Source organism: Lissotriton vulgaris, chromosome 3_2 (assembly GCF_964263255.1).
Source record: "Lissotriton vulgaris chromosome 3_2, aLisVul1.2, whole genome shotgun sequence".
Lineage (NCBI taxonomy): Eukaryota > Metazoa > Chordata > Amphibia > Caudata > Salamandridae > Lissotriton > Lissotriton vulgaris.
In genome coordinates this window covers 268,865,333-268,886,100 of record NC_141690.1, presented here as the reverse complement: position 1 = coordinate 268,886,100, position 20,768 = coordinate 268,865,333, and the positions used below count along the sequence as shown (strand labels likewise).

Genomic DNA, 20,768 nt, shown 5'->3' with positions numbered 1-20,768 from the left:
GGTAATAGAATTATAATAGTGGAGCAAGCACAGGTGAATGTAACCAGTATTTGATGATGCAAATAATGTTTCAGGTTGCTGTGAATAGCACAATGGTTACTAAGTTGGGCACCAGGCGACCAACACATCAGCATTATTATACCAAAAGTAGCTTGGATTGCTGGGAGTGCCAGTGAATTAATGTCTGTAATTTTGTACTGCATAACTTGGACCCTTCTGATACTTTGGCCTCCTTCTTTTCCTTTTTGTATCCCGTGCACATTCATGGAGTAGGTGTGTGTGCTGTGTCCGCAAGAGGCACAAGTTACACATGGTTGCAGTCCATTGGCCCCAAACCATGCGGGAAACCGGCAGTGGCATAAGCACCCTGCCTGTTGGTGAGTTGTTCTTGCACAGTGTTGGGGAAGTGGAGATACTGCGTTGTCAGGCTGATGATGGCATCCAGGACAGTAGGGAGGAACCTGGAGAAGGATCCCTGGGAAATTCCAGCCACTCTGGCAGTGGGCGGCTGAAAAGTCATTGAGGCCAGCATGTGCAGCACAGCAAGTAGCTGTGGAGGAATGTTTGTGCTACACTGGGATGTGGCCTGCAGCCATGGTGCAATCTGGGTGAAGAGACGGAGAATGGATAACCTTTTTAGCCTGTAATGGGCTATGACGTCCTCTGGCCGGAGGTGTATGATGGTGATCCTCTGGCTGTAGACCTGTGCTCTTCAGTTGCGCTGCCTCTGTGGAGGTGGTGGTGTTCTTGGTGCTCTGAGTTGCAGTAGCAGAAGCTCCATGACGTCGTTAAGGTTGCCAATGATGAACTGGGATTGTCTTCCTTCAATACAGGTGTGTTTGCACCATTTTTAAGATCAGCTAAGTATTGACATTAAAAAACTGCTGCTTTTTGGACTCAGCAGCAAGTTTTTTGTTTTCAACATTCAAGGGAATTTTTGTAAATGTTGTGTTGTGTGTTTTGGAGGAGTTTTCACAGGGCAATGCCTACCTTGAATCTCATTTTCGGTAAGTAATGCTAACAGAAGTGGTGCTTTAGAAAAAAATCATGTTTACTCTAGAAAAATGCTGCTAACTAGAGTTAGTGGCAACTTGTAAATACAGCGATAAACAAATCCTTGTAAATATGCCCATAAGTGAGCCTGATTGACTGTCACGATCCGTTCTGGGACAAAGATAATAACAATAGTTTGCGGAAAACAGGAATAACTCGAGAACCACAGGCCTCTCTTGGTCAAACTCAATTTACACCCAATCTCCCAGGTCCAAATTTTTTTCCCCCTAAATGTCCGTATATCACCCTGTGTCACACCCAGGAGCTAAGCGTACTGTAGAGATGACTAATGTGGAATGTTAATGGTTGCCTAGCAGCTTAGAATGTTATCTCTTGAGAGATGAAACTGAGCTGTGAAGCAGGCTGTGGATGAGCAGGACGTTCCTGTACCTACTCTTCAATAAAGACTACAATTTTAATATTTTCTTGGACTCATCTTTACATTGGCGACGAGGATGGGATGTTGTGTTACCCTATAAGACCACATGGGATGTGGTGTTACCCTATAAGACCTAACTGAACAAGGTTCAAATTTATTGGGATGGCGTCACCAGAGAGATTTAGGTATAGTTTTAAATCCTAATGCCACTGTTCCAGTTCAGTCTATATGCTTAGTAAATAGTGAGGGTTATGATTCCTTAATTATGGGAAAGTACTCTGATGTCTTTTGTGATGAATTGGGAAAGTTGAGAAATTTTTCTCATAAAATTATTCTCAAAAGTAATGCTACTCCCGTAGTTCACAAAGTTAGATCTGTTCCCCATCTCATGAAAGGTCCTTTACAAGTTGAACTTGATAGGTTACTGAATTTGGGGATAATTGAGCCTATTGAGGCTTCTGAGTGGCTTGCGCTAATTGTCGTCGCGCCCAAGGATGGGGGAAAGAAGATTCGTTCATGTATTGATCTTCGCGATCTAAACAAGAACATTTGGGTTGATCGCCAACCTCTACCAAACATTTCAGAGATGTTGACGGCAATGGGCGGGGGGTGTGTTTTTAGCGTCATTGATATGTCGTCAGCATATCACCAGATTGATCTCGATGAAGAATCTAGACATTTGACATCATTTGTAACACCGCTGGGTGCTTTTCGTTACCGTAGGATGCCATTTGGACTAGCTTCGGCCTCAGCGGTGTTCCAAAGGGTCATGGGAAAAGTTCTTCATGGTATAAATGATGTACTTTGCTTCCAAGATGATGTGTTAATTGTCGGCAAAGATTTTGATCATCATGATCAAGTGATGGAAAGTGTCTTGTGTAGAATGAGAGAACATGGGTTGACTATTCAGAAGGAGAAATGTCAGTTAAGGAAGGATGTAGTTAATTACCTTGGCCACGAAATTTCCAAGGAAGGAATCAGACTAAAGAAAAGTATTGTCTCTGCCATTAGAGATGCTCCTGTTCCTTCTACTAAAGATCAGTTGAGGAGTTTTCTCGGTTTAGCGGAGTATTGCTCCAAGTTTGTGAGAAATTTGACTAATATTGTGGAACCATTGCGGATATTTATGAAAAGTGGTGTTGAGTTTGTATGGAGTGATGCTTGTGGAAAAGCATTCCAAGATGTTAAAGATGGAATATTGTCTGCACCCAGCCTTGGACACTTTGATGTTAGAGCAAAAACTTTTATCACCACTGATGCGAGCGCTATAGGTATTGGTGCAGTTTTAACGCAAGTATGTAATGGAGAAGAAAGAATTATTGGGTTTGCATCTAGAAGACTACAGGGTGCTGAGAGGTCATATTCAGTGATAGAAAAAGAGGCCTTGGGATGTTGTTGGGGCATTAAACATTTCAAATACTTTGTATGGGGTTTACCATTTAGACTTCGTACTGATCACAAACCTTTAGTTCATTTGTTTAAGGGGGGCAAAGGTTTAGAAGGGAGTGTTACTCCGAGGATATCAAGGTGGATTTTATCAGTTTTAGAGTACAATTTTGAAGTGGAATACATGAAGGGATTGAAGAATATAGTAGCGGATTGCTTGTCAAGAATACCTGTTGTTGTGAGTGATATTGAGTCTGAAGTTGATGTTGAGGAAGTGAGATATACTGAAGAACAAGCTTTTGGGTTGGAGCAATGGGATGCTGCAATGTTGGAAGATGAAGTATTGGAAAGAGTTATGTTTTCTATTTCTAATGGATGGGATGCGCAATTGTGCAATGATTTACGGTTTAAAGGTTTCATTAATGTTGCAGAAGAGTTAAGTGTAAGAGAAGGGAAACTGTGGAGGAGAGACAAATTAGTACCACCGAAGAATCTTAGATCTAAAATTCTCATCATGGCACACGAAGGTCATTTGGGGAGAAATATGACTAAGCGACGTGTACGTCAGTCATTCTGGTGGCCTAGTTTAGATAATGAGGTTGAAGCAGTTGTCAAAGATTGTTATGCTTGTGCTGCTAGTGACAAGACCAAAGTTTTACGTCAACCTCCTATTTCTTCTGTGAAGTTTCCTGAGCGTCCTTGGGAAAGGTTGGCTTTAGATTTCATTGGTCCTATTTCCAAGTTGGGAACAAATTGCAAATTCTTAATGGTTTTGGTGGATTATCACTCCAAGTGGTTTGTGGTTGAGACATCTGAGAGTATTACAACTGAAAAAGTAATTAAGTTTCTTGAGAAGGTTTTCTTGAATGAGGGGATTCCAAAGGTCTTGGTGTCAGACAATGGTCCGCAATTAATTTCTAGGAAAATGGTGGAGTTCCTGTGTGGGAAAGGGATTAAACATGAGAGAGTTGCTTTATTTAGGCCACAAGCCAATGGCTTAGTTGAGAGGATTAATCGCCTGATCTTGGACAATATACAACTTTCTTTGTGCAATGGTTTGTCCTGGTCTGAAGAATTGAAGAAGCTGATGTGGTCTTATAGGGTAACACCACATTCCATGACTGGAGTGTCACCTTTCATTTCTTTTAAAGGAAGGGAACCAGGTTTGAAAGAAGTACCAGGGTGGTTGAAAGACAGGGAATGTGTATGGGTGAATCGTGATGAGGTTGGAGATCAAGTGCTTAACAAACAAATCATTGCTGCCAAACATTATGATCACTTAAAAGGTGTCAAATTTCCTAACATAAAATCTGGTGATTGGATTGTAGTGAGACGTGGAGGTTTTATTGTCAAGGGTGATAGCAAGTTCTCTAAACCTGTTCAGTTGAAGGAAGTGAAGAAGAATGTGGTGATTCTGTGTGATGGGACTACTTGGAGTTTGGCAAATGTATTTACGTGTTTTTCTCCTTGTAGTTAAATTGATTTTCATTCATCTTTCTGTTCTGTATAATAGTTTCCTTCAAGTTTTTGTTGTGGGATATATAAGGGGGAAGGTGTGTAGAGATGACTAATGTGGAATGTTAATGGTTGCCTAGCAGCTTAGAATGTTATCTCTAGAGAGATGAAACTGAGCTGTGAAGCAGGCTGTGGAGGAGCTGGAGGTTCCTGTACCTACTCTTCAATAAAGACTACAATTTTAATATTTTCTTGGACTCCTCTTTACACGTACCATCTGTGTCACGCCCAGCGGTCCAAGCACACCGTCAGTGTCACGCCCAGCAGAAAAAGTGTACCATCTGTGCTATGTCCAGCTGTCCTAGCAAACACCTTTCACTGTTTTGATATACCCATGCTGCTGGTAAACTGGGAGCATAAAGAAGCCATTTTAAACTAAAAAACTAGATTGAGGTGTCAGCTCTGACAATATATACAATAAATATTTACCTTTCCTAGCGTGCTGACAATCGAAAATAGGTGACTTTAACAGCATCGCCTCCAAGGCAGTCTTGCAAGAACTCAGCTAGAAAATACAAGATAGGTAATATGCCAGAGTTCTGTCAGTGGCATTACTTAGTTGTTGAACAAATGTGAATCAGTCGAGGCGGGGCCTTGACCTTGCCTTGACACAAAAAGGCCATTAGATAATGTGTCCAGATGTCGGGCATGGGGAACACATGATCAATGTGTTCCTTACTTTATGTGGCATTTGACTTGGTGTTTTGGCAACACGTGCACCCCTCCAGACATGTGTGCCTTATTGGGGACAATCTCCCTGGACCATTGTGGTGTTGCTGGGTCTATTTGTAGATTTGACCTGGGATTTCTTGTTCTTGTATTTGTCCACTAGCTACGTGCTACTCCACCTGTGATCTGTCAATCAGTGACCTCGGGCCTGTGTCTCAGGGCCTGCCGAACTATGTATTTCTGAGTCAGGGTTGACGTGGAGTTTACATCGGGCGAATTGGTTAATAAAGATGCTATTTCGTTTTTGTATGCACATATATTATTATTATTCACATTGACAATAAACCTTTTCAACATTAACACTTGTTTTATGGCAACAGTAACCCCAGAGTTATGGAGGGGGTTACCGGGCCACTTCTAGGGCCTATTGACAGGTGGCCCTTTTTTTGGGCCACTATCCAAGCCACTATTTGACCGGAAAACGCATAATTAGCTGAGCTACTTGTAAGAAAGTGCAATATAAGTGCAGAAGTCACACACATGCACGCTCTCTCACACACACACATAACCTCACCCCCTCACAAACACTCACAGACATGCATGCTCTCCCACACACCCAAAAACACGCATACTCACACACACACACACACACACACACTTTCTCTTTCTCTCACACATACACACATGCTTTCTCTCTCTCACAACACACATACTCACAAACACACACACTCACACAGACACACTCACACACATACATTCTCTTACACACACACACCCACACCCTCACGCTCCACACGGACTGACAGGCATGCATGCTCTCACACACCCCCAAACACATGCATACTCACACACACATGTGCACACATGCTTTCACTCTTACACACAACACACACATACATGCATGCTCTTCCGCACATGCATGCGTGTGTGCACACACACAGACACACACACATGCATGCTCTCTCACACGCACACGAGTTATGGTGGGGGTGTTGTCTAGAGTCTCACCACATACACACTCTTTAGGATGGAGAGATGGTTATTCTAGCCTGTAATCTTCACCTCTTCATCTCGCACTCATGCACAGATTGCACATTGCTGCAGTCAGCACTTTCTAAGTGGAGTTTCCTGTATCCGTTATCTAGATTCCTCCCTAGTCGCTCAAGAGATGCAGCTCATACCCAAGTACCTCTCATTGCTTCCTGCTCCTCTGAATATTCTGAGCATCAGTGGAGGCTCCGATGGCATCAAGAAGGGCTCGGAGAAGGAATCAGACTTCATCTACAGGCACTCTTGATGCAGTTATGCAGGACAGAGGTGAGTAAAATGAATCTGGTTAGAGTCATAAGCTGGGTCTGGTGGCTCAGTGGATTCATGCATCCACTGCAGGGGCCTGTGTTCGACCTCATGGTCTCTGGTTCAAATCCTGGTGGGTCCACTCAGCCTTTCATCCATCTGAGGTCGATAAAATGAGTACCATTGAGTTGGGTAACAATAAACATCTGTTATTCAGCGCCAAGATGCCTAGGGGTGAACGTACGCTTTACAAATACACGTTATGTTATACCGCCTGAATATGGGAATTCTTTTATCGAGTTGGCTGTCTGATGGAGACTGGCAGGTCAGAGGTGTGTAAAACTCATCTGAGGGCAATGGTTAGTGTTATTCAGTCAGGAAAGTGAGCTGAAGACACCCCTCTTTTATCAGAGGTGTGAATGATGCAGTCTAGCCAGAGTACAGGGATTATGATCTGCACACGGTCTGTGCAGGACAACTGAAGGAACCACACTTAATGCAGCACACACAGCACAGCGGACAGATGTGATGCGTTATTTTGCAAAGGAGGGAAGGAAAGAACTTAGCAGGACCATATCTGCTAGGACTCCCGCGGCCACCGCGCGACGGACAGCCGTGCACTATGGTGCAGGATGGGTTTGTGCTGTATAGTATAGGATTTGTACTGGAAGCAGACCCTTCTAGTGTGACATCCGCCCCAGACGGCACAGATGCCGCGTTGGAGTACCGACGGATAGAGCGGTGCTTCACCTATGTCCTGAGCCGCAGCCAGGTGGGGTGAGGGCTCTACTTCTCACAAATCAGTCTACCATTGATTGTGTGAGAAGACTTGGAACAAACACATCTAGGAGGTCCAGGTGACACTTATATATCAAAGTTGTTCCAGTAATCTTTTCCTTTATACAATAACACTTCTTCACAACTTGGGTTTTTTTTCTGTTTGCAGTAGCGGTATGTTTAGGTCCTGAAGAAAGCAAGGCTAATGGCCAATAATTGCTGAAACATGTCGACCACGTTCCACCACTAGACAGTTTATAATTTGCCCTGTCTTGGCTATTTTTAACATTGGTGTTGGGAGCTATACCCTATTAAAATTTTCGCTGCTCCTTAAACCAATTTTATTCACTTTTTCTATATTCTTGGTATCACCTTGTTCTTTGCACTGCACACACTTTTTTACCCCGTCAGTTACATTACCAACACATAGATTTCCAACTCCTAACCATTATGCACCGATTAACAGAAAGGTCAAGCCTTTTCTGTTAGAGAGTAAGATCGGGTGCAGTGTTGGTCCTCGGAGCCCCAAATGATGAAGGGCGGTTCCGAGTGGTGACTGATGGGTGCCAGAGACCAGACACTGACCTGACCTGGCTCCTGTAATTTCTCAGTTATATGGCTAGTGGCAGCATCTTACGATGACTGTCCTCAATAATTACCTGTAAATTTCCTGACCCTCTGATACTTCTTTGTGATAAATGTTTATAGGGCGTGTATTCAGAGCAGGTCATTAAATTGCCCTCGGGTCCCCTTTAAATGTATGTGTTGTAGACATCCTACACTTAGCCAACCTAATGAAGATCCCACGCGTGTGGACGTGTGCTGTGCTATGCAGCACATGGGAAACAGAAACATTTCCTCTTTTCAACGCTTGCTTCAAGGAAGCATAGGCTATGATGCAAAGCCTGGTCTGGATATCTTACTAGATCAGGCTTTTCATCCAAAATATGGGTGTTTGTGCTGACCCAACTAACTACACCCTACGAACGCCCCTTGGTGCAAAGCGGTGCAAATTGACGCAAAGCAGCGCTTAGAGTTTTTTCATCTGAGAAAGGAACTTCTTGTTCAAGTGGAAAGTAACTACCTGTGTGTTACTTTGCATTACTAAGAGTCACTTTGCAATGTGGTAAGGTGTTAGTAAATCAGTACTTGAGTGTAACTATCCTATCTTGTTACCAACGGACATTGTCATTGGCCCAGCTTTGGCACGCAGAGGGACCACAGTCCCTATCTGCCACCAAGTGACATTTAGTAAGCTATTGTGCCACACACAGGAGGAACTGGCCAGTGTTTGTACACACTGGGAGTTAATGACTTGTGACTGCTCTCACTGATGGCATGGTGAGGGATCTTAGCCCCAAGTGCGAACATAAAGATAGTGCTCGTAAATGTCCTTTGTGAATTCCCAAAGTTATAAACTCAGACATTTGTTATAAGTTTAGACCAAACATCTACTTTTACCTTTGTGAATCGGGCCGATAGTTCTTAATATTAAATCTGCACATGTATCGAATCCCCAATACTGCTTACCATTACATCGTCAAGGTATGCAGATGTGGGGTTAGAGCAGTAAATCAACTTCCCTGCATATGTTCACCTCGATGATATATCGGTAGATGACAATTTGGAATAGATATATGTGCAAGCCAATATTTCCATATGTAATATTTTGATATAAAACCACTGGCAATCAGCGATCAGTCTGGACAGACAACAAGACAGCGGCTTATTCTTCACCATATCTGAGAGGCATTGGTCAGCACTGCAAACATTTAGAGGCAACGGTCAGCACTGGTACATGCTAAGAGTCAACATTTCTAAAAAATGAAAGGCAATTGTCAGCATTGGCACTCACTGAGAGGTAATGGTTAAAATTGGTATAAACGGGGAAGCTATAGTCAGCATTGACAGCCTCAGTAGGTACATGTACAGGTCGATATTTCTGTATTTTGATATAAACCAATGAAAATCAGTGACTAGTCTTAAACACAATGAGATAGTGACTCCTTCTTGGTGGACACTGAGAGAAAATGGTGGATGACGGCATACATTGAGTAGTCATGGTGAACCTAGGCACGCTTTGGCCTGCTCACAAAGTAAACTTAAACTTTTGTTGTCTACGTTCAGTATTTGTTGGGTATTCACAAACTAGGAGTTTAGTTTTAATAATAGTAATTTTACAATGATGGTGATTTCACACTCGTGGTGGAGACTGCGCACATAAAAAGATGGACCTGAGGGGTGGTCGAACTGGCCAACATGATGGACGCTCCCTGTAGAGCGCTGCATGTATTCCCCTCAAATCCGTCTTTAATCTTGGAAAATGGTGGCCATCTGACACCCGAAGCACAGCTCTGACCTCATCGGACCGAGCCACACCGACAGAGGCCTTGATCGTGACACTGCTGACCTGCATGGATGGAGCTGAGACTGAGGTCATCTGGTCCCGGGGGCTCGGCGGAGCCGACGAGATCCAGCGGCTGCGGTGGCCCATCGTGATCGGGGCCTACTGGGAGGCACCTTCGGCTCATTTGTCAGGCCTGGCGCCCCCCCTTCATTTAGTGCCTGTATACGGGCCATGTCCATCGAGTCACCAACGGAGATCGAGGCCGGGAGCCTGCTGGTAGAAGCTGGCGGCCGGCGACCCACGTCTCATTAACTGTTACCAGCACTTCCCTTTACCCCCTTCCTGAAGACTGCTGAAGCCTGAAGTTCCCCCAAACGCCCTCCCCCCCCCCGCCCCCCCCCCAGCCTGAATTCATACAGCTGTGCCGGCTGGGGTGGGGGGGGGCATTGATTTCTGCAGTGCTGCAGGGCAAGAGCGTGTAGGGCGTCCCCACCTGAGGAATCCCCCAACCTGGTGTTTGGGTCCTGGAGGGCTCGGAAACTTGCTCACCATCTGCGTCACCTGTACGGCACACCCTAGAGATGCAGTAAATGGGCACCCCCTGGGTGGAACTGCCTGCCTACTGCTGTGCCTGGACCAGGAATTGGGGGCACGGTGGGGTCCCCCTTGGTTTTCCCCTTTCTTCTGCTGTGCGGGGGACCCCACTCCATAGGCTTCAATTATCCTTGCATTCCCGGCTGATCAGGGCTGGTGGTGCTGCCCCCCTCCTCAGGCGGAGTCTGTGGAGTTACCCACCTTTCACCCATCATCTAGGACCCACTGTGGAACTGGGACTTTCTTAGTGAGGACGTCCTGGCTCTAGAAAGGTGTCTCAGTTGGAGGTCCCCTGGACTGGAGATGGGGACAGTCCTCCCCTTGTCCTCCCCTGATCCCTGCACTGTTGGAAATTGTACCAGAGGACTTTCAATGTAATATGGCAGTTGGTCTGGGGCATTTTTTGCATCACCTCGAGACTACCTCTGTAAGCCTAAACAGATTCCTTTGCCTAGGGTGGCTGCCAGTATTTGTGGCAAGCTCAGCAAGCAGCAAACTTCCTGGAGACCTTGATCACATCCTGTATGCCGTCATATCAACTGTTCTCCTGGTTCGTAACAGAGATGCCCAACGCGCTCTGACTGCGAGGCCTCCTCCTGCTCTGACTCCTGACTCTGACTCACACTGACATACTCATTTTGGTATTCACAGAAGGCACTTACTCATTTTGGCATTCACAGAAGGCACTTACTCATTTTGGCATTCACAGAAGTCCCTTACTCATTTTGGCATTCACAGAAAGCACTTACTCATTTTGGCATTCACAGAAGGCCCTTACTCATTTTGGCATTCACAGAAGGCACTTACTCATTTTGGCATTCACAGAAGGCACTTACTCATTTTGGTATTCACAGAAGGCACTTACTCATTTTGGTATTCACAGAAGGCCCTGACTCATTTTGGTATTCACAGAAGGCACTTACTCATTTTGGTATTCACAGAAGGCACCTACTCATTTTGGTATTCACAGAAGGCACTTACTCATTTTGGTATTCACAGAAGGCACTTACTCATTGATGAGTAAGTGCCTTCTGTGAATACCAAAATGAGTAACTCACTCATTTTGAGTAACTTACTCATTTTGGTATTCACAGAAGGCCCTTACTCATTTTGGCATTCACAGAAGGCACTTACTCATTTTGGTATTCACAGAAGGCACTTACTCATTTTGGTATTCACAGAAGACACTTACTCATTTTCGCATTCACAGAAGGCACTTACTCATTTTGGCATTCACAGAAGGCACTTACTCATTTTGGCATTCACAGAAGGGACTTACTCATTTTGGCATTCACAGAAGGCCCTTACTCATTTTGGCATTCACAGAAGGCACTTACTCATTTTGGCATTCACAGAAGGCCCTTACTCATTTTGGCATTCACAGAAGGCACTTACTCATTTTGGTATTCACAGAAGGCACTTACTCATTTTGGTATTCACAGAAGGCACTTACTCTGTTTGGTATTCACATAAGGCACTTACTCATTGATGAGTAAGTGCCTTCTGTGAATGCCAAAATGAGTAACTTACTCATTTTGAGTAACTTACTCATTTTGGTATTCACAGAAGGCTCTTACTCATTTTGGCATTCACAGAAGGCACTTACTCATTTTGGTATTCACAGAAGGCCCTTACTCATTTTGGTATTCACAGAAGGTCCTTACTCATTTTGGCATTCACAGAAGGCACTTACTCATTTTGGTATTCACAGAAGGCCCTTACTCATTTTGGCATTCACAGAAGGCACTTACTCATTTTGGTATTCACAGAAGGCACTTACTCATTTTGGTATTCACAGCAGGCACTTACTCATTGATGAGTAAGGGCCTTCTGTGAATACTAAAAGGAGTAACTTGCTCATTTTGAGATATACCTTATCTTATTAAGTAATGTTTCTTGCATCCTTGTGCAATCTTAGTAGTTCATTATGTTACCCTCCCTTACCATTTCTTCAATGTCCCCTTACTTTATTCCCCCTTCCTTTGCTGTGAAGCGGTGTGATACCCTTTGAGGTCTTGTTCGGACTATACAAAACTATACAAAACTTTTTAAATAAATAAATAAAATAAATAACTCACTTATTTTGAGTAACTTACTCATTTTTGTATTCACAGAAGGCACGTACTCATTTTGGTATACACAGAAGGCACTTACTCATTGATGAGTAAGTGCCTTCTGTGAATACCAAAATGAGTAAGTGCCTTCTGTGAATACCAAAATGGTAGTAAGTTTAGGATTTTGTCTTAAGTTAGTTCTGTGAATCGGGCCCAGTGTTCATCCTCTAATGTGGAGCTGCAAGCACACTTACACAATAATGAAGGTTCCGTGGCCACCAATGGTACTCTCTGGGCAGTCAGCAAAGCCACGATATATGGGTTCTGCAAAGGACGCATCTGTGTGCAGGAGCCGGCCTGCTCTTTGGACATTACCCAGTTTGAGGTCCGCTCCTTTGATCTTGAGGCCAAACTTGTGACAAACCCTGAGAGAAATACCACCTGACATCTGACCCTTCTTCACGAAGAAATTTGCCTCCAATCTGTAGAGGCCGCTAAGCATCTACGGCGTGCCAAAACGGGCAGAGTGTATGGATGGGGGGATAAAAATGGGAAGTTGTTATACTGGTTGGCCTACCACCATCAGGTAAACAGAATCATGCTGAGATTACCGACGAATGTGGGGCCTCCCTTTATTCCCTCCCTGAAAAAATGAAGGCGTTTGACTGTTACTATCACCAACTGTACACTGCCCCCCTGCAAGGCATCATGTTCTGTCCACTCAGTTTATTGATGATGCTCCCCTTCCCCGCCTCTCACAGACCAAGATTTCAGCTCCAACGAGGCCTTCAACATTGAGGAGCTCGAGCAAGCCTTGTCGGCTGTGGCCCCCGGTAAAATACCCGGTCCTGACGGGTCCCCCGCAGAATATTACCTGGTATTTCAAGATATTCTGACTCCACAACTTCCTAACTTTACAAGGATATGAGAAAATTGGGTCCCTTTCCAGCAGAAATCGACACCGCAGCAATTGCAGTGATCCTCAAGACACAACCTCCGTCCACTTTGTGTGTCTGTTATTGCCCAATATATTTACATAACGTGTAAGTTAAGATCCTGGCGACCCTGTTTGCTACCCGCCTCAAGGAGGTCCTATCCACTTTGGTTCATCCTGACCAGTGTGGGTTTATGCCTACTCGAAGCACGAGACATTGTCTTCGGAGGCTTTATGTGGCCCTGGCCCACTGTCACCACCTACCCCCAGACTTGGCATTGCTTCTAATTGACTTTGAAAAGGCATTTATAGCACAGAGGTAGTAGACTGCAACAAGAAGGTGAATGTGGGAGAGAGTTGTCCAGATCTTATTCCATCATTCTCTATCACTAAAGGTAAAGCTAGCTTCTTGGATTTTATTTCTCCCATTCCTATGGAGGACTCTCTTCTAGCACTAAGTCGCCTCAAATCAGGCTTCCCTTGGATCCAGGTCCCTCCTTTATTTTATTCCGCGGGGGAGAAGCTATTAACCAGCTGGTGAATCAGCTACTTAATACCTCCCTCTCGTCGCTACGGTGCCAATAAAATGGAATCAGCGAAAATCGTACCACTTTTTGAGGATCAGGGACACAGGTTTGCTTGAAGAAAGATAGTTTAATGTTGCTAAGCAGGAGCAAACCCCCAGCAGCTGGCACTCACCGCGACAACCTCCACTACTGGACTCCTCAACCGGATTCCAGGAATGGAAGCCTCCGTTGCCAGGCAGCAACTGCCAAGGTAATGTGCATTACAAGAATACAACACCACTCATAAAAAAAATCAGACGGTCCTCACTGATCCGACCAATTACAGACCAATCTCTCTCCTCCCAGCCTTTTCAAAAGTGCATTCACCAGTTTGGAAGAGGATGAAAGAAGGGACCTGGTTGAGGTATACCAGTTGAAACTATTTTTAAGGTAGGCTGGTCCTTGGCCATGTAATGCTTTAAATCTATACTACTATTATAAAGAGAGAACTGTGTCCTTTGAGCCAGGTAAACTCGAAAAGTACACCACCAATCCAAACACCCAAGACATCTTTGAAAACCTCAGGGCAAGCAGAAGGACATAGGCTATATAAAAATAAAAAATATACGTTCTTTAAAAAATTGAGGAATAAAAAAAAGTAGTCCCTTGCAAGTAGCGCTGGCCGCGACGTGCGTGATGACATCGGGAGCGCGGGGAGGAGCAGCGTTCAGGAGCAAGAGGAAGAGCGGCTGACAGGAGCGCGGGGAGGAGTTGCGGACAGGTGGGGAGGAGCGGCGAGCGGACAAGCGGTGAGGAGCGGCGAGAAGCAGAGGAGCAGTGGAGCGGTAAACTCAGCAGCACGGCGAGGAGCGGCGGATGAGGTAAGTGAAGGAGCTGGGACGTCGGGGGAAAGAAAGCGTGGGCAGAAGCAGCTAGGACCTAAGACGGGCGGGGGCCATGAACACTGAGTGCTCAGAAAGCCTTTTCCAAAAAGTCGGGACGTCGGGGAAAACAAAGCGTGTGCAGAAGCGTCCAGGACCAACAAAACGGCCGCTCTGCTGCGCCTCTCCTGCTGCGATGCTGCCCCCATTCCCTTCTTCCCCGGGCAACGGCGGGGCGGGCTGCTAGTGTGATATAAAAATACTTTAAAGACCGTTCTCTGTTGGACCGGATTCCAATGCAATTCTTTAAAGAAGGTAGGGACAGACTGGTGTTTAGGGATTTTAAATAAAAGAGGAGCTTCTGCATACTGCATTACCCGCAGCCTATTTAGTACAGATTTATGAGCATTGGGATAAAGTCCATTGCAGTAATCAATCTTTAAGAAAGAATGCGCCTCCCTATCTGTGAGGCGTCCCCTTAGCGCACAGCTGTTTGCTACTTAGTAGTTGTTCAACTTAATATCAAGTTCAAACCAAGTATTCCTCGTGGAACAAAAATTCAAACACGTGTTAATAAATTATTGAGGTACACACTGGATTTATTTCAGCATCCTCTGGTTCCTTATAATTATTTGAAACATTCAGAGTCCTTTCTCCAATGGAGACTCCATATCATGTTCATTTTAATCCATGACCCAATGCATTTCGGGCAGGAAATGCCCTTCGTCAGTCAGGGGAAGTTCAATTCTAGAACAAAAGCAAGTGACAACAAGTCGAATAGCAGGCAACCTAAAAAATGCATCTCCAAGTGGTGACGATGGTGCACATGGCGCATTCTCGTGAGTTGATCAAGCAAAAACATGAAACGAGTGTCGGATGGTGTTAAAGCCGTTCGTGGCTATAAACGAATCGTGTAAAAACTAATATGTTAATGTGGATATTCGGAATGTGAACGATGAAACCTAAAATATAACCAGCCAGTCGTGAAGGTGTCGTACTCGTGATCATAGCATGCGGTGATGTAACTGATGTGAAATATGGCAAGATAGTAAGTGAGAGAGCGCAATTTGAATAAAAAGTATATCTATACCATATTCACAAGTATATCGCATAAACGTAGCACTTGTAGTATAAAATTAGCCGATGTAACCAATGTAGTAGGAAATGTATTTGTATTCACTTTAGATTAGAAGGCCCGTATACGTAGTGGGCTAATATAGAAATGTGTAGAAATGCTTAAGAACAACAGAACGTGCAAAACCAAAATAGATGTACGTATGTAATTATAAAACAGAGAAAGAAGATGAAATGCAGAGTGAAGAAATGTGCAGACTATATAGCACTATATAAGAATAAGAGTATAATGTTGTATTTTATGTAAGATGCATTCGCTATAATCAATGATTTGCTAAAATTCGATTATATATAAATGTGTGTTAAAGGTTATACTGTGTAGAAGAGTTTGTAGGAATGTTAGAAGAGTTTGGTCATGTGTGATTTTAACCTGACTGACCAAGGGTTCGCAGGAGTGTAGTCCGCTGTATGTAATTTAGTGGGCTCACAGGAATTGTGGATAGCCTTGATCTAAACGTGCGAGCCAAGAGTCAAAGGTCTTGTTAAATTTAAGGTGACAATGCTAGACGAAGTTTATGGCCTAAGTGAGATAAGAGACGCTTGGAATTTGGGTCTTGTTTAGAAATGACCGTTCACAGGACCAAATGAGGTTACGAACACAGTCGTAAAGAATAGAGTTCTGATGAAGTGATAGACTTTGCTCTGAAAGTGTCAACTGGAATGTCAATGAAGTCGCCAACAAGAATATGAAGATGGCGTCTAAGAAGAAAGGTCAACTTAACGGACGACGCGAAGAGACGAAGCTATGGAAAGACCTAGAGAATGACATCATGTGAATGTGCATGTGGTGGGCGTCAAGGGGGCGTTCCACCTATACTGTGATTGTGTATTTAGGGACAGCACCCAGGGGAGAAGTTAGCTCAGAGCAGATGGCCTGAAGACAAAGCACAAGAGCTCAGAGCGCAGAACAGAAGATCAGAGCGCAGATGGCCTGAGGCAAAGGCGAAGAGAGAAAGAGCAGAGCGCAAGAGAGCAGTAGGCCGAGGACCCTTAGAGAGCGGATGGGTAGGCAGAAAGGGTACTGCTTCTCGACATAAGTTACCATTAGAGGCTAAGAGAGTTTGAACTTCTTTGGAAGTCAAACTGCTGACACCTTTTTAGGGTAAAAGGAACTTGCAAAGTAGGGATGTCACCTAGCATAGAGTAGGGACAGATTTACCTTGTTTATTCTCTTTTTGTAGATGACACAACGGAACCACTTTGTGTCTATGCTTTTTAATCTGTTGATTCTGGAATTGATATTAATTGTATTCTTTTGTAGACTTAGGTTCTTTAGGGAATTTATGTTCCTTTTAGTTCCTGTATATTTGTTGAATCTTATCCTGAGAGGATTGTATATGCACTTAATTATGATTTTATATTAAACTTTTTAAACTTTATCAGTCGTAAGTGGTTCTTCAGAGTTGCATCAGTCTATGGGGTTGATTTAACCTATGGGGGTTTGCCTTTTACTCAATGACAGAAAATAATCGATCCAAAATAGATGAATGAGATAGGTATCAAAGTGATCAGAAAAGACATCAAAATCTCATTCCCCGCAGTTGGTAGCAGGGAAAGATGGTTTTCTTCTTGAGGAAGGCAACCTAGGTCAGGTCTAGATTACCCCAAGGTCCCTAGTCATCGACGACCAGAAGAAGAATCCCTGCCGAAGAAGGTGCTGACGGTGCGAGAGAAAAAGCAGCAGAGTCGGTCGAGAGTGAGTATAAGGGTCATGCATTGCCAGATTGCGGTGTTTTATGTTGTACCTGTGTTGTAATGTCAAGCGGAGTTGAATGCCTGTAGTGTGATTGAGGGAAGGTTGTGAACGCGCGCAACCGGATAAAATCTTAAGTCCAGGGAGGGCTTAAGTGGTTCGGGTGTATCGAACACCCAGAGTAATTGTCTACCATTGTAAAGGGGGTCATGAGGTACCATTGATCGCCCGCAGACCGATGATAGGGGGAGTGTTTGAGTGAGTGTATGAGTAACGGACGCTGGTCGTACGTTTACTGTGTGTAAGTAACCTATCAGTTAAGGCGAGCGTCTGAAGTGAGAGGAGGACGTCTCGTCAGTTGAGGTGACAATTACAGTTAGACTGTGGACGTACAGTCAGAGAAAAGTGATCGCTTGGACGGAAGTAGTCATTTTTCGGCGTATGAATGAGACGTATGCAAGACCGCGAGGCAAGCTGAGAAAGGAGGGGAACTGCTGCAGAGGGGACGAGTGACGTCAGCGTAGAGCCGCGCTGAGATTGGCCGGTCGGTGTAGAACCGCACTGGGATAGGCTGGTTAGCGAGAGCCGCGTAGGGATTGGTGGTTTGTCATCGGGACGTAAACAAGGAAGAGAATTATTAAAGGAAAATCGTAGATTCTTGAAAATGAAGTGTTTTAAGCGTTTAAGGGCGATCTTTAAGAGAGATAGAGGAAACTTGTATGCAGGGGAAGAAGCCCCACCAGAAGGCACACCAGCTTATTATATGGCTGTAAATGTAGGCTTACACTCAATACTATGGATCTCCGAGTGGAATAAGCTAACAGAAGGGAATAAGGAACTAACGTTCCCGAGATACGGGACGTTTAAGCTAGAAGTATTGAACCAACTGAAAGCAGTAATGCTCGCAACGAGACCTCTACCGAGGCCAACACAGTTCGAAGCCCTTAGTGCATGGTTTAGAGCAGCACACGAAAAGAGCTTGAATAGGCGCCAAGAAAGAGTGAGACGATCGGTAAAAGCAGTGCAGGATGCTAAATGGGACGACGAAGCTAAAAAGTGGAGAGTGAAAAAGATAGAAGCAGATAAACTGTTCACAATGCTAGAGACCACGGGAGAAAAGAAACCTCTAGAAGAAGATGAGGATAGCGAGCCAGATGAGGACCTGATAGAGAGACTATTATTAGATAGACCACCTCCGTACAACAGAGAAACCGAGAGTCCCGAATTACAGCAAGGGGACGGAGCTAGGTGGGGGGAATATAAACCGCTCCCCACATCAGAGTGGGATCCCAAGAAAGGTGAGGAAGTAGCTCAATCTAGTCCCGTACAGAGAGTAGTAGGAAGATTCGTGGTCCAGAAGGTGCCCGAAACGGAGCATGCGAGGTCATATCAATTGCCGGATGCTCTACAAGTACCCGTCACCATAGGTCCTATAGTGTCAATCTACAACCCAGAGGGAGCCCAGCAGGAGGAACAGGCACGGTGGGACAGGGAAAGGGCAGAGATGGAAAGTAGGAATAATACGATCAATTCCCAAAGGCAGTTGCTAGGACCAAAGAGTCGGAGTACCCCATTGGATTCAGCAACGGGTCCCTGGATAGAACAGGGGGGTCAGAGAGGACATATGGATTTGAGGGGACCGAAACCGAAATCCTTTAAGGAATTAAGGGAGTATTTGAAAGAATGGGATGCTGCCGAAGAGACTCAGAATAAAAGATTAGAAACAGAAGCAGAATGGAGAGATCAGGATAATAGGATCCTCTCTCACTGCGGAGCTGGCGAAAGCAGCCCGGAGTGGGAAAGAGGAAGTCAAGGAAGCAAAGGAGATACTTGCCATACCATCAGTGGCAATAGACAAATGTGCGAAGACAGGAGTGCAGGGTGTGGGGGAGTGCCTCGCCTCATCCTTAGTGAGGGGGAACGAAAGACGCAGGAGTACCGAGATAGTTTCAGGTGCACTCACCATGCCCCGGGCGAAAATGTGCGACATTGGAGTCACGAGAATATGGGGAGTCGCGAAGGGTCTCGCCATACATCCGGTGATCACGGACGAGATCGCGGGAACATGGAGGACCGTGAAGGATCTTATCGTTTATTGAGCGACACCAGACAGCAAGGGAGTTGCAGTGCTTTAGAACAGAACGGGGGATCCTATCTCGCACCTAAAGAGTCCGATCCGAAAAGACAGGATGCAGTGATGGGGAATAGATCATTGTTCCACCATACCCCAAGGGAGGATGGGAAAGCTTGGGATCTAGAGAGGTGGGAACAAAGAGAAGCAAGAAGAACTCCTCATAACTCACCTGTACCTAGACGTAGGACTCGTAGTGGGGGTGAGAGAGATGTAAAAGAACCACCTAGGAATGAGGTACTGAGAGCTGAGATAAAAGCGAAACGGCTCGATGTAATGAGCTTGAAATCAGACTTGGAGGACATAATAGACGGTACATTGCCAATGGAAAGGATAGAGCTGTATGAACCGGATGAAATACTGTATATGTCTAAAGATGTTACTCGAAAGGCGAGGTCAGTTCATGAAAATTTATCTAATTTGGCAAACAGGTATATGATAGACCTTTCACGAACTAAAGCTTTACAGGGTAACCATAGGCTAAATTGCACGGATCAGGATCTAGATGAGCGTAGGACGATTGGGCTGAAAGTACACATAAAGGAACTGATCCTGAGTATCAGAGTATGGAGGGATTTGGATAAATGGGAGGAAAGATGGTCCAAGAGGGGATCCGTCAGAAGGAGTACACTTACGAGGTCCCCGGATGGAGAGCTAATGCGAATGGAAGCTTTCCCTTTGCGACAAATCGCGAACGGAAGCTACGTGCATGTGCCCTGGAGTAGGGGGGATTTAGCGGCATTTACCAATTCCTTTCCAAAGCTAAGGGAGAACCCCGTTGAGTGGTATAAACAGGTAGAGAGGTTTGTGAAGATCTCTAAGGTGCTGTGGATCGATTTGAACACTCTGTTTGATATCGTAGTACCCGGAGATTTGTGGACGGCATGCAAACTTAGTATCGAATGGCCCACTTGTGAACCCGCGAGGGATGCACAGACGAATGGTCCGTCAGAGAGAGTCATGGAAAAATACGAAAGAGTAATTGCATGGTTAAAAGAGAAAGTACCGGTGCAGGACATAGACTGGGTCAAAATAGATCGAACAACTCAGGAACCTAAAGAGACCGTTCACGAGTTCTATGAGAGATTGCTGAAAGCATTCAAAGAGTACAGTGGATTGGATGTGATGGATCCCAAAGACATAGGACAGTTTGTGTCGAAGTTCGTCCTAGGATTGCGACCAGACATAAGCTTAATGATTCAACAGCATTTGATCTGTTGGCAAAACAAACCTTTAGATGAGATTCTGAGGTATGCGAGGTACTGTAGCGATGAGATAGATTCAAAAGCAAAGAAACTGAAGGAGAAGCTGATGTTAGTGCAGATGCAATCAGCTGGAAAGGGTGGACTGCGACAACAGGGAACAGGAACACTAGGAAAGAAACAGAATAATCAAAGCAGAGATGAGGAGGAAAGACCG

General features: G+C 44.8%; 1 protein-coding gene across 1 annotated transcript in view; it reads left to right on the top strand.

Moving 5' to 3' along the window:
- Nucleotides 1–6,204: 6,204 nt before the first annotated feature.
- LOC147725658 (zinc-binding protein A33-like) overlaps nucleotides 6,205–20,768 on the top strand; it is a 98,384-nt gene continuing 83,820 nt past the window's right edge. Inside the window, exon 1 of the mRNA XM_086964565.1 lies at nucleotides 6,205–6,319. Coding sequence (XP_086820691.1) covers nucleotides 6,244–6,319 — 76 coding nt within the window. The 5' untranslated portion in view covers nucleotides 6,205–6,243. The remainder of the gene's footprint in view (nucleotides 6,320–20,768) is intronic.